Source organism: Actinia tenebrosa, unplaced genomic scaffold (assembly GCF_029948245.1).
Source record: "Actinia tenebrosa isolate PJP-AT-01 unplaced genomic scaffold, QUT_ActTen_1.0 PGA_scaffold0__85_contigs__length_37466705, whole genome shotgun sequence".
In the NCBI taxonomy this organism is placed as follows: Eukaryota; Metazoa; Cnidaria; class Anthozoa; order Actiniaria; family Actiniidae; genus Actinia; species Actinia tenebrosa.
The window spans coordinates 22,137,888-22,152,141 of NW_028292569.1; the positions used below are offsets into that span (position 1 = coordinate 22,137,888).

General features: G+C 37.9%; 1 protein-coding gene across 2 annotated transcripts; it reads left to right on the plus strand.

Moving 5' to 3' along the window:
- Window positions 1-710: 710 nt before the first annotated feature.
- On the plus strand, window positions 711-14,026 carry LOC148913841 (roundabout homolog 3-like). 2 transcript variants are annotated; one of them, XM_089025843.1, is made up of 11 exons: window positions 711-835; window positions 3,408-3,496; window positions 4,565-4,861; window positions 5,266-5,535; window positions 6,456-6,740; window positions 8,923-9,168; window positions 9,853-10,122; window positions 10,551-10,658; window positions 10,855-10,876; window positions 10,966-11,005; window positions 13,411-14,026. In XM_089025843.1, the coding sequence occupies exons 2-11, from the start codon at window positions 3,457-3,459 to the stop codon at window positions 13,501-13,503; spliced, it is 1,671 nt and encodes a 556-aa protein (XP_088881969.1). In that variant the 5' UTR covers window positions 711-835; window positions 3,408-3,456; the 3' UTR covers window positions 13,504-14,026. The 2 variants fall into 2 exon arrangements, with proteins under 2 accessions (XP_088881969.1, XP_088881970.1); XM_089025844.1 differs by lacking the exon at window positions 711-835 and adding an exon at window positions 2,840-2,943.
- Window positions 14,027-14,254: the final 228 nt, after the last annotated feature.

The following is a 14,254-nucleotide window of genomic DNA, read 5'->3' on the forward strand; positions in this document are numbered from 1 at the left end:
TTTAACTAGTAAAAAATCAGTGAAACCCAGTACTTCAAGAACCATTCATAACAAAAATATTTTTGGGAGAGGTGCAGTTGGAGGGGGGTATATTTAGGTGCAGTTGGAGGGGGGGTATAACTAGCTTATGGCGGAGAAAATAGAGGAGAAATTGTTGGGAAAAATATATCAGTTTTATTATTTTTCACATATAACTATGATCACGAAATTTTCTTGGTCATATATATCATAATTCTTATATCCCAGCTATAATGTATCCCGGCTTTCGAAAGTTGAGACAAGCCTCGATCTTCAAACAAACTTCATAACTCCTCCATCATGATCTTTCACTCCCCCCAATTATTTATATCGTTTATTATAAAATAATTGGGATACTACGCGCGCTATGATTGGTCGAAAACCATGTTTGATGAGAGTATCAAAACACGCTATCGTCATTTTTAATCTATCGCGCGCGCTCATTGGTCAGTTTGAATAAGACGGCACGTAGGGAGAAGTTACTTAGACTTTGCTTTTTTTCGATCTTTTCGCGCGTTTGTTATTTTATAAAACAAATCAAAAACAGTTTTCTGTGTTTGATACTCTGATCAAAACACTTGGGATGTTGGGAGAACACTCGAGAAGCTGGAAACCACTCCGCTACGCTTCGTGATTTTCTACGCTCCTCTCGTGTTCTCCCAACATTCCGCGTGTTTTGATTAGAGTATTCAAACACGGAAAACTGTTTTTGATCTGTTAAAGCAAAAACACCCAACATTGAAAACGATGATGTCTTTGAGATCTCAGCATCTTTTAATCCTGTTGCTTTTAACTTTCTTAGAACTCGTTCAGCAAGGTAAAGATTGTCTTTGATTTTCGATATTAGTTGTCCCAATGATCTGGAAAACGAATGCTTTGACGACAGTATAGTTTTTGGTGACGACTGATTGATACATTTATAAACGGTTGAGTGCTAAGGAACTTAACCGTGCCTAAAAAAAGCAAAAAACAATTTCAGTTCCAAAAGTAAATTCAGTCCTCTTTAATCGCTTGTATGAAACCATTTAAGAGCGACTGTCTGTAAGGATCGACCAAAATCGAATTTTCATGGCACAAGTCAAAAAATCGATTTCGCTCATATTTTGTTTTTAGATAGCCCTTAGTGTAAAATAAATCGAGGTGTTGTTAGTTTTGAAAAAAAAAAAAAAATTTCCCCACGAAATTTTCGAAAATAGATTTCGCCCAAATGCAGGGGGAAAATGACCGACGAGGTCAAGGAATTTAGTACAAAAATAAGCGCATCCTACAGCTAAACTGCTTAATAATTTTTTCGGTTGGTACTTTTTACCGAAGGAATAGGTATTCCTCTTGCTTTTCGTTGTATTTATTCTAGAATATTTGGCGATTTAAGATTCGAAATAATTTTTCTACCGTGTACACTTTTTCCAAAGTTTAAAAATGCAAATTAAGGCCTTAAAATACTGCTTATAAAAACTATGTGCGGAGATACCAAATTATTCAAAACCTACACCCAGAGGATTATCTAATGTATTTCTATCAGATTCAAAAGAAAAATCTCTGGGCAAATCATTTTTAGCTTTCCGTTGAGGTCTTTTTACGATCTCTATTTCGCGATATTTCAACCGTAAGCAGCTTGTTGCGTTACCTCCACCGACGTGACTATAATTTTAATTGCAATCATTCCATCTCTGAATTTTGCTAAAACTAGGGGATCAAACCAAGATAAAGACATCATAGTAATATCCAACACATTTCAATTGCGAAATATTGACATATTTTATCACATACGTTTTTAACTCATTCTAATTTTTCCCGTTTTTTGGAACCAATTTGTAAAGAACCACAATATAAGAAAGTTTGAGAAAGCTGGTCATACTTTAAGCAGAAACACCAGAGAAATTATTTTTTAATGGTTTAATAGAGAATTGGTTCATAACCCAGGCCTTAACATGCTTGAGTACTCACGAAATTGGATGAAAACTGTGTAGCTCCATGTCTTAGAAAATTAGAGATTACTTTGAATCTCAGTGGGAAGAACAGTGTAAACTTTCCATGTACCAAAAGCCACAAATTTATAAACTATATTCAGGGCTGTCAACTCTCCCGGATAAACCGGGAGTCTCCAGATTTTGGACCGTGTCTCCCGGTCTCCAGATTAGAGTATCAAATCTCCCGGATAATCCCCGAAGCTGACCATTTCTTGTGCGACCCGAGTTTCACAACCATAAAATTCCAATTATTTTATGTTTGTGTTATTTTACATCGCTAACAAAATCAAAACGTTCCTCATATAAACTGTTCTTGCAAGTAGGCCATTGTAATATAAGGGATAATCTGATTGGTCAGAAATGTTACTGTTGTTGTGGCGCCATTTTGAATGCACAGGGACCCCAATCGAATCATAATATATGACAGCACAAAGGAAGCCCACAAAGAGAAAAGCGAGAAAAGTGGATTCAATTTATTTCTAGGTTGTTTTTTTTTCTAATAAAAGCATACAGCACAAACTATGCATAACTAACATAAACATGTGGTTAAATCAAAATTAATACTCAAAGTGATATTCATGCTAATGACATTTTTCTTGTACAGCTGTTTCAGCACCAGACGCACCAGACTGTTATAACTCGACGGCAAAACATAAGGAAAACGCTTCAAAGAATTTTAAATGCCATACTTCTCTAACCTCATTGAAAGAAGTTCAAAAGTAAAAACTTTGGCGCTAAATTTTTTTCTCTGATGTCTATTGTCATGTATAATGATTCGATTGGGGTCCCTGTGCATTCAAAATGGCGCCACAACAACACGAGTTGAAGTATTTCAATATAGTTAATAAATTTGTGGCTTTTGGTGCATGGAAAGTTTACACTGTTCTTCCCACTGAGATTCAAAGTAATCTCTAATTTTCTAAGACATGGAGCTACACAGTTTTCATCTAATTTCGTGAGTAAGCTTACAGTTAAACATGGGATCGCAAAGCCTCAGGTTACAGTCTGTCGTTTCGCATTTTACAGATCTGTAAAATGCGAAATGACGGTTTCGCATTTTAAAGATCTGTAAAATGCGAAATCCTCGTTTCGCATATTATTGTCTCGTTTCGTTTCGTTTGGTTTCGTGGTTTATGGTAAGCCGTTGAATTCTCTATAAAAATTCAACTATTTAGGTGCTGTATTCTTAAGAATTCAAGTACAATACGATTAATTATTTAAAGTGTAAGAAAACTTTGTTTATTTCGTATATAACCTTTTTTGACTATTTTATCCGAAGATTAAACTTAACAACAGTAGAAATTTAAAAAGATGTTTGAGTTCGTATCAGTATATATGTTGTTATTTAGTTCATTAAATGCCAAGTTTTAATTTTTTTGTATAAGTAATTCTTTCTTATTTTTGTTCTTGAATTTATAGATTTTTTAAACCTTTTTGAAAGGTTTTATTCATCAGTTCTTAATTTACCATGGGATTCAGGCCAGCTATAATATTCACTGCAGTAGCAGGTAGGAATATTGATAAAACTTGAGAATGTAGAAATAGCTGTCATTGATCTCCCATTGCATTCTTATTGGTTGGAAGCGCAAGCTTTATGAGAGCACACAGCACGCATGGGCACTTTCAGTTGCATCATTCCTATCTAAAATAAGGGTTGTCATTTGTATTTTATAAAAGAAATTAAAAAAAACTTGCTTGCTGTGCTGTGTGGAGTTATATTAAGCACTTGAAGGTTGGCATAACATCCTAGAAGTGTCGAGAAGCACTCTGCTACATGTTGTGCTTCTCCTTCTCTCTTCTCTCGTGTTCTGCCAACCCCTGTGTGCTTCATAACTGCACACAACACACATGCACATTTTCTATTTCTTCAATACTATTACAGACCATGTGTCATTCTCTAGGGTATTATTTCTTTGTTTATTGGTTGCACACAAGAAGACACATGAATATGCACAACTTAAACCAAGAATATTATTCTCAAGAGAATAACACATTATCTAACATGGGAATTAGACCTTACACCCAAGATAAAGAGCTATTTGGGACTTTATCTGGGACAAAGTCACAGGCAATATTGTGTGGTCATTCTCAGGGCAGTAACCAGGGGGAGCACAGGGTGCATGTGTACCCCCCTATAAAAGCTTAAGGACCTCTCATCTTTCTCCATCTCATCTATAATTTATGTATTCAAATTGTGAATTCTGATTGGTAACTCTATCATGAGTATACTAGCAAATAGTCCATTGTTGTACAATAGTACACTGTTGTACAACTAATGGTAACCATATACATTTCTCATATTTCACCAAAGGTTCTATTTGCCTTGAACATAACAGGGACAGATCTAGGGAAGGGGTGCAGGAGGTGTTCACCTCCCCCTCCCTCTAGATAAGCTTCTATCTATTGCATTATTGATGCTTGATTTTGTGAATGTCCTGATCATATCATAAAATAGTACACCCCCTATGTGACGGGGCCCAAAGGGGGTGGAGTTTTGGGGCCACTATAAAAGCTAAAAATTACTTTGCTATATGCAGACTAGCTAGGCTTGAACTAACACAGCATTTTTTTCGTAGTTTTTCTACATAATTTTGGTTTCTCATCAAGCCAGAGTTTCATCGAACATCCACAAGATGATTTCCAAATCAAAGGTGGCACAGTAACATTCAGTTGCCAAGCAACAGGTTTAATTAATGCAACCTATTATTGGCTGAAAGATGGTGGTAATGTGACTCGGGGTAACTCTTATGTTAATAGCAAGGCATACCTAACTATAACCAGAGTGACCTTTGATGATGCTGGGCTTTATTCCTGCCGTGCCAGTAGTAATACAGTCATTATCACAAGTAATCAAGCAAGACTTACTGTGGAAGGTTGGTCTTAACTTTGAGATATATTATCCATTCTGAGGTTGAGGAAAAAAGGGTCAAATTGACATTGCTTTGCATTGTGGGACTGTTTAATGGCACAAAATAGATGCCATCTTGGAAATAAGGATTTAACAGTGGCATTTCCACAGAGTCGCTCTTCATCCACTGAAATTCCAATTGGAATTTAGAAGTTGATTTTTGCGGAGGGAAGAAAACCGGAGAACCAGAGAGAGAATCAACAAACAACTCTACTCACACATCTTACTCAAAACTGGGACTCAAAACTGGGTTGCATTGATGAGAGATGAGGGTGTACTATCTGGGTATTATTTTGAAATGCTATACTACTAAGCTCAATCAACAGATTATTTAATAAAGTTTAGTAATATAGTTTGTTTTGATTAAAGGATCTCCAGAAGTAGTTCAACCACCTTCATCTCAATCTCCACATGTTGGCCAAACGGCATCATTCAATTGCAAGGTTATTGGAAATCCTTTGCCAACTGTAGCATGGTACTACAAAGGTGCTGTACTATCAAACAGAGGAAGGATAAAGATATTTGATAATGGAACTTTGACAATCAGTAGCGTAATGAAGTCTGATGCAGGACAATACAAGCTCGAAGCAAAAAATGACTTAGGTGTTATGTATGCTTCTGTGGAGTTGACTGTTCTGGGTAAGATGCTTTTTCTATATTTTAATAGGAAATTTGTATTATGGTATCAATTCAGGGACTTAGGAGCATAATTGTCATGGAAGCGAATAAAATGAAAATTGGGTTTATTGAATATAAGAATTTAGTTCTATATCACAAAATGGACAAGTTGCGCAATAGTTTCCAGGAGCCTTCAGGACATTACCCAAGGGACTTTTGCGGGCTTTTGCTATAGAGTTCTGGTCTGCAGTCCTATCAATTAGCATGTACTAGCTGTCAATCAATACGACAATGTTGCCGAGTGATTAAGAGAGGGCGGAGCCAGCCGATCACGTGACTTAAATTAATGTCTACGCATGCTTTTTTTCGTTGACTGCTGTAATTCAAGACAGCTGAACTAGAAATATCAACATTGTACTCGTAAACAAGGATTTGGAGCATCTTCTGAACCACTTCGAGGCAAAACTATTTGCCCAGATGTAATTACAGAGGCAACAATTTCTCCACGCGTATTTTAAGACCCTGAGTGTTGGTCCGGCCAGGGATTGAACCCACAACCTCCCGCACAACAGACCGATGCTAAAACAACTGAGCCATCATTAGTGAGATACCATATTCTCATTGATTTTTCATTTTGATTCTAACAATATTTCTCTCTCCAGATCCCCCCTCAGTTCAGTATTTTTACGAATTTCTATAGGTTCTGTGACGTCATACACTCAACACTAAACATGGCATTTCTTTGTAAACAACTTCATATTTTACTCTTTTTCTATTAAGCTCAAAGGTCCGCTTAGGGACTTAAATGTACATAACTTGTGGTTAGAACCATTTTATGGCATCTTTTCTTCAATACTGAAAATAAAACTAGCGGATATTTTGATGACACAATACAATAAAATGTATGTCCGTCCGTCTTTCCATTCTTCTATTTCCACCAGGTTTTCCAAGGTTCACAATCTCTCCCTTCAACAAAGTAGTCAAAGAAAACCAATCAGTAATTTTCAGCTGCGCAGCCACAAGTGTACCCTCACCGATTATACAATGGCTCCTACCCAATGGAATAACCATCACATCACACTCAATGCCTTCTGGGAACGTTCGGGTCCTATCAAACAATACTTTAGTTATTGATAAAGTCGCTGAAGTCCATGGAGGGATTTACAAATGTGTAGCAACAAACTCTTTGGGAAGCAAGCAACAAAAAGCTTCTTTGTCAGTGCTATGTATGTATATATACTTTGTTTTAAGTATCAAAAGTCCACTTCCGAAACCAGAACGAAAAGCAGTTCTAGATTTTTCTTACTTTATCTCCATGACAGGATTTGTTGTTCAAATTCCTAATTGTTTATGAAGAAAGGTTAAATTATCTTTCGCTTTATTTTAGTGGTTTTTATTGGATCCGGAAATACGTCAAAACTTACAGTAAAAGCTCTATAGGGTGCCACGTGATAGCTATCAGTAGTTTATATTAAGCGTGTTTGGTTGTCGCTCGTCAACCCTTGCCAACGCATTAACATACAACACTTTTAAAAAACTTAATTAATGAAGTTGATGATAATGAGGACGTTTATGATGGTGATGATGATGATAATGAGGATGTTGATGATGGTGGTGATGAGATGTTGTTGATTATGATAATGAGGATGTTTTGATTGATGGTGGAGCTGATGCTGATAATGAGGATTGTTGATGATGGTGTGATGATGATAATGAGGAGTTGATGATGGTGGTGATGATGATAATGAGGATGTTGATGATGGTGGTGATGATGATAATAGAGGATGTTGATGATGGTGGATGATGATGATAATGAGGATGTTGGATGATGGTGGTGATGATGATAATGAGGATGTTGATGATGGTGGTTGTGATGATGATAATGAGGACGTTTATGATGGTGATGATGATGATAATGAGGATGTTGATGATGGTGGTGATGATGATAATGAGGATGTTGATGATGGTGGTGATGATGATAATGAGGATGTTGATGATGGTGGTGATGATGATAATGAGGATGTTGATGATGGTGGTGATGATGATAATGAGGACGTTTATGATGGTGATGATGATGATAATGAGGATGTTGATTGATGGTGGTGATGATGAAATGAGGATGTTGATGATGGTGGTGATTGATGATAATGAGGATGTTGATGATGGTGGTGATGATGATAATGAGGATGTTGATGATGGTGGTGATGATGATAATGAGGACGTTTATGATGGTGGTGATGATGATAATGAGGATGTTGATGATGGTGGTGATGATAATGAGGATGTTGATGATGGTGGTGATGATGATAATGAGGACGTTTATGATGGTGATGATGATGATAATGAGGATGTTGATGATGGTGGTGATGATGATAATGAGGATGTTGATGATGGTGAAGATGATGATAATGAGGATGTTGATGATGATGAAGATGATGATAATGAGGACGTTTATGATGGTGGTGATGATGATAATGAGGATGTTGATGATGGTGAAGATGATGATAATGAGGATGTTGATGATGGTGAAGATGATGATAATGAGGATGTTGATGATGGTGGTGATGATGATAATGAGGACGTTTATGATGGTGATGATGATAATGAGGATGTTGACGATGGTGGTGATGATGATAATGAGGATGTTGATGATGGTGGTGATGATGATAATAAGGATGTTGATGATGGTAGTGATGGTGATAATGAGGATGTTGACGATGGTAGTGATGCTGATAATGAGGACGTTTATGATGGTGATGATGATGATAATGAGGATGTTGATGATGGTGGTGATGATGATAATGAGGATGTTGATGATGGTGAAGATGATGATAATGAGGATGATGATGAAGATGATGATAATGAGGATGTTGATGATGATGGTGATGATGATAATAAGGATGTTGATGATGGTGGTGATGGTGATAATGAGGATGTTGATGATGGTGGTGATGATGATGATGAGGATGTTGATAATGGTGGTGATGGTGATAATGAGGATGTTGATGATGGTGGTGATGATGATAATGAGGATGTTGATGATGGTCTTGATGATGACAATGGTGTTACTGTTAAGTTAAAAAATGTTTTGATGATGATGAAGAATAATCATGAGTGGTGATGGTTTCAGTAATATAAATGATAAAATGACAACATTTATTAAAGCGGAAGAGGTCTTTGCTAAGGGAGAGGCCGTGTGCAGGTGCATCCAAAACTGGCCCTTCAACTTACAACATATGTAGCCCTATGGCAAGTTGTGTATCGTTGTATCGCAATACGGGCCACAATACAGCGAAAGTCGAATCCTAAAACGCGACAGGTATAACTTACAACATCGGATTGCTGAAAGAGATGCTAGATATGGCATCAAGGCAATTGTGACTAACTTCGTTTTTTGCATGTTTATAGTCTCTCCACGATTTGCATCCCACCTGCAAAACATAACCAAAACACGTGGTCAAGAGTTAAGTATCACGTGTCCAGCAAATGGTAACCCCACGCCAAAATTCCAGTGGATTTTTGACGGGAATGTCGTTGAGAATCAACAGACGTTGACCATACCAGCACTGACAGTCGACAACCAAGGAGAATATGTTTGTCGAGTGAATAACAGCATGGGCGTGGCCAGTAGCTCTTTTTATTTGCGAGCTTATAGTAAGTATTCACGGTTCTCATAATGGCTGACGAGTGCACGAAAATGCAGCCACCCAGTCATCTTGCAAGGCCAAAAAGACTGCTTATTCAAAATAAAAGTGGATAGCGCGAATTCAGGTCAAAACAAAAGGTCAATTTTCTATACTTTTCTTCCATGAACACTTTTCATGTGCTTTATATATTTTATTGTGATCTAATGATCGGGTGACCTCGTTTTCGTACACTTATGAGCCATTATGAGTGTAGTGCATAGTATATATAATTTTGTGTATAGCAATTTTTGTAGAAATTGCTTGGCGCACTTGACGTCATTTCTTGTCTCGTGCGGAATGTTTATCAGCAGAATCACAAGTTTCATTAGAAATCTTTCTGGTTGAGAGCACATGATGGTCAGTGTTTGACCACCAATTGGAGCAGATAATGGCTTTTTTCTGATCTGCTGATTGAAACCCAGCAATGGAATTCCTTCTGGTTGACAGCGTATGGTGGTCAGTGTTTGTCCATCATTTGTAGCACCATTTGGAGCAGATAACGCGATTCAAAGGGAGTACGATGTATAATATCGAATTATTTCTTGTCCAAAGTATAATTTATGAATTAAAATATTATATTTTAGGGGATAAGTATTTGCCAATAAATTTTATAGTTCCTCAGAAGTGTGCCAACAACTTTCGTATCTCATAGCTCTACCAAATATTATCACCGCACCAACCAACGTGACTGTCGCTATCGGCTCTACAGCTAACTTTCACTGTCAAGCACAGGGAGACCCAACCCCTTCGGTCACATGGTCAAAATCCGATGTTGTGATTGGCTCAAGTGATCGCTACTCTGTTCATTCCAATGGGACGCTTTCTATCACCAAGGCAACTGGCTGTGACCAAGGGTTGTATTCGTGCCGGGCAGAGAATGCTGCTGGTCGAGATGAAAGGAAGGCTTATCTTGTGGTTACAGGTATGTTGGTATTCATCCTCCGTTTTTCCTCTTCCTACCCCCTCTTCGTAAATCACCACTCCCCACTCCACACTCCGCTTGCACCAATCCCCATCAGATGCCCATCAGAGGACCGCTATGCTGGCTATCCATCCATAAGGAAATTAAACTTCTTTTTGATAGGGAGTTCATAATATGTTTTTTTTTCGAGGTGATAAAATGAGCTCAGTGTCTATCTGAATAAAAGATTTATTTATTTATTTGTCTCCTTTGCCAGCATTCTTTCCTCATTCCTTCCAACCTTCCTCTCTATCCTACTCTTCCTCCTTCCCTTCCTTCTCTATTTTTTTATGTGCCTATTAATTACTGTGAATACTTCTAGATTCTCCAACATTGATTCAACATGCTTATCCTGCCTGATCGTTTTTTGTCCTTTTCCCCCCCTCAAGGTACTCAAGGCTCCACTGCATTGGCTGTCTGTGCAGCTTTCCTAGGTGTGTCGTTGGTAGTTATCGTCCTCTTGCTTCTTTACATCTGGAGGAACATTAAAAGAAAAGGCACGTATTTAAATGAATTCCTCTTCTTCTGATTCTCCGCCTTATTTCTGCATAATCTCTGTTTGTTTGTTCGTTTGTAGTTTTGCTTTTACGAAGAAACTATTCAAACATAAAAATGCACTTAGATCTTGTCATTCAACGAAACTCCAAACAGAAATTCTAACAAATTTCTTTTTCATTTAATGTCCTTGAAAAGATCCAACGGGGAATACCAAAAGGTAATTAGTTGAATATAACTTTGTCAGTAATTAAACGATGTGCTATTGACCCTTTCACTTTTCTTCATAAATCTTCGATCCATTTTCAGCGTAATCAGAAACGAAGCAGTTGAAGATCAAGTTTATGAAGTATGTTTTTTGTTAATTATCATCATGATAATTTATGTTTTCCAACCATCAGTGTTAATTGCTCGGGGTTCCCGTGGAACGGCCCGAGTTATAAGATGCAAGCCGTTTTTCTTTGTAGTCGTCACTGAATCTGCAATTGAGCACTATGGCGCATGTGTCTTGTGCCGCTGTGATGCATCGAAGGCTCAGGTTTACGAATTTTGCTGATTGTCTTGCCGATCATTTGCCGAGTGATGAATGTATTATTGTTAGTGCGCATGCCATTCTGATTCGATGTACTAAATCATCGAAGGCTCTAATCGCATGGTTATTATTCAGCACGAGGCAATGCGTATTCGGTCTTGAAAGACCTTGTAGCATGGGAGGGGGGGGGGGGGGGGGGTGGGGAAGGTGGGCTAATACGCTCATGTCACGTAGTAACGCACACGCCGTTCGCAGAAAACCTACACAAAAAGATGTCGATCGTCTTCGGAAGTACTAACCAAGGTGGCACAAACAACAACACACAAGTCGCCATATTGGATGAAGCAAAATATAATGTAACAAGCAACTGGAAAAAAGCTTATTTGATGTAACTCTTACACTAAATATCGTGATTCCTTTGTTTGTTTTTGTTGTGTTAAATGCTTGTAAAGTACAATTACATATTGCGTATGAAAACACTGATATTATTATACATGCAATAGTATGTGTTGTGTCAGAGGAGGGTCCAGGGTTATCACATGATGCTTTGCGTTTCGATGCATATTTTCGTTTGGAACGTGACGACATCACTCTTACTCGGCGTTCGAACAGGAAGGAGTAATAGCGGCTTTCCGAAGCATTCGTCAAAACAAGTTAAATAAGAAATATTTCCTTATTATTGTATATTATATTATTATAGTCTTTCGAAGGACGATTTTCATTCACGAATTTATCTTTGATGTTCTGTTCATTGGAGATTTCATTCAAAACATTGTCAGTAAAGTCCGGCAACTCATCCACAGGGAAGACAGACTTTGAAGGCGCGAAACCCCAAAGTAAAGATGTTTATACTTCCGGTAGTCGTCGCCGTCGTAGATTTTGCGAATCTTAAAGTCCCTAATAACACTTCTCTCGTGTTCTGCCAATGGCCGCTTGCTTTATAACTGCACAAAGCAGATAAAAAAAACAATTTTCTTTCCTTTACAATGAATCAAGACAGCATAGTCTCAAAAAGTCTTACGATGGTTGAAAATCTTCGTAGATGCATTAAATTAAAGTATATCAAATGCCCTTCTAAAAAGCCAGTTCTTATGCTGACGCTTTAAAGAGGAAAGAGAAACACAAGGCCTAATGTTAGAAGGAAAAGAATTCCATAACTCAGGTGCAGCACGAGAAATAGTCATCTTTCCATACGATTTAAGACTGTATTTTAAGGCTGTTTAACCACTAGGTTTGAAGAAGAGAATCTTAAAGAAGAGAAGGAACATAAGGACTGATTAAATCACAAAGTTAGGAAGGTGCACCATTATGTAAGACTTTAAAGGCGAGTAAAAGTATTTTAAATTCAATGCGTTGCTCTACAGGCAACCAGCGCATATTAGATAGAACAGGAGTAATATACTCGTTGTTGGGAGAGAAACTAACAACCCTTGCAGCTGCGTTTTGAACATGCTGAAGCCTCTGTAAAGAAGATTTAGGAAGACCATGAATCAAGGAATTACAGAAATCCAGTTTAGAAGAAATTAATGCATGAACAAGGGTTTCACATGCACCAAGGCTTAGAAATTTACGAATTTACATATATTATGGATGTCAAAGAACCAAGATTTACAAACAGATCAGAGGTTATGTGTTTCTCAAGTGACAGCTTTTCATCAAATACAACACCAATATTACGAGCAGCAGAGGAAGGAGAAATATCAAAACCAAAAATATTAAGAAAATCAATTAATGGTCGAGTACGATAAGCACTTGACAATACGAGAATTTCAGTTTTATCACTATTTAGTTTTAACTTGTTGCGGACCATCCACTTGTTAATGTCCGTCAAAACTAAGCGCGCAAGCGTTTATGGGATAACCCTGCACCCTCTACTCTGGTGGTGTGTATCGAATTTCACGTCAGTAAAAAACGTCGTCAGTAAATGTGGGTTTGTTGGTGGATGGGTGGGTGGGTTGGTTGGTTGGTTGGTTGACTGGTTGGTTGGTTGGTTGGTTGGTTGACTGGTTGGTTGGTTGGTTGGTTGGTTGGTTGGTTGGCTGGTTGGTTGGTTGGTTGGTTGGTTAGTTGGCTGGTTGGTTGGTTGGTCGGCTGGTTGGCTGGTTGGTTGGTTGGTTGGTTTGTTGAAAAACCTCAACAAATAACACGGATGCTAAATGTTTCTTCAGTGAAATGCGAACATGTCATGTCAATTAATTTTATACAAAATATTATTTCCAAGGGACGCGCTAGAAATGGAAGAAAGCAATTGTTCAACCAGCTTGGTGTCAGAAACTCCTCAACAGACCCCCCACCTGCAGAATACGAGCCCATAAGAATGTATCGTGATAATCATCCAACCGAAATGTCTAGAGTAGATGGCTACAGCAGCCCCTCCACAGAAACGCCGAGTCATTATCAAGCACTCGCGCATTCTGATGCAGCTGGTTCATCGCATCAAGGTCAAGGTCCAGCTTACGAATCCCTTCACCGTCCACAGTTCAAACAGCCCGATGCTCAGCTCGCCAAGAACGTACCAGAAACTACGTATCAGCCACTTGGTGGCAGGCAAAACCCTACAGATTACCAAGACCTGAAGATCTGTAATAATATGCATCAGCTAGATAACAACAGGAATGACCAGTCCATTATATAGACATACTACTGTATTGCAGTATTGAAGCATTAATTATAATACATAAGCACCTAATCGAACTTTTACTTCCTCCACCGCCCCCGACAGCCTGCTTTTAACTGCCTAGTATCCACATTACACACACACTGAATATATATTGCCAACCTAAATAGAGTGAAGGCATTTAACCCGCGAAATAAATAAAAATGTAAGTCAAAGTGTAATAGTCAAATAGATAAAGTGTTGGTCTAATATCTATTTTACCGGTTTCATGACTTCATGATTACAAGTATATCAACAAGTATATCAGAAATTATGGGATGTCATAATGATATTTTTCAGTTTCGGGTTGCCTTTCGCTAGAGCTTTCTGAAAAAATATCAGAGATGGTATCCCATAATTTCTAATATACTTTTGATATACTTTTATGTATATACAAAAGGATCATCATT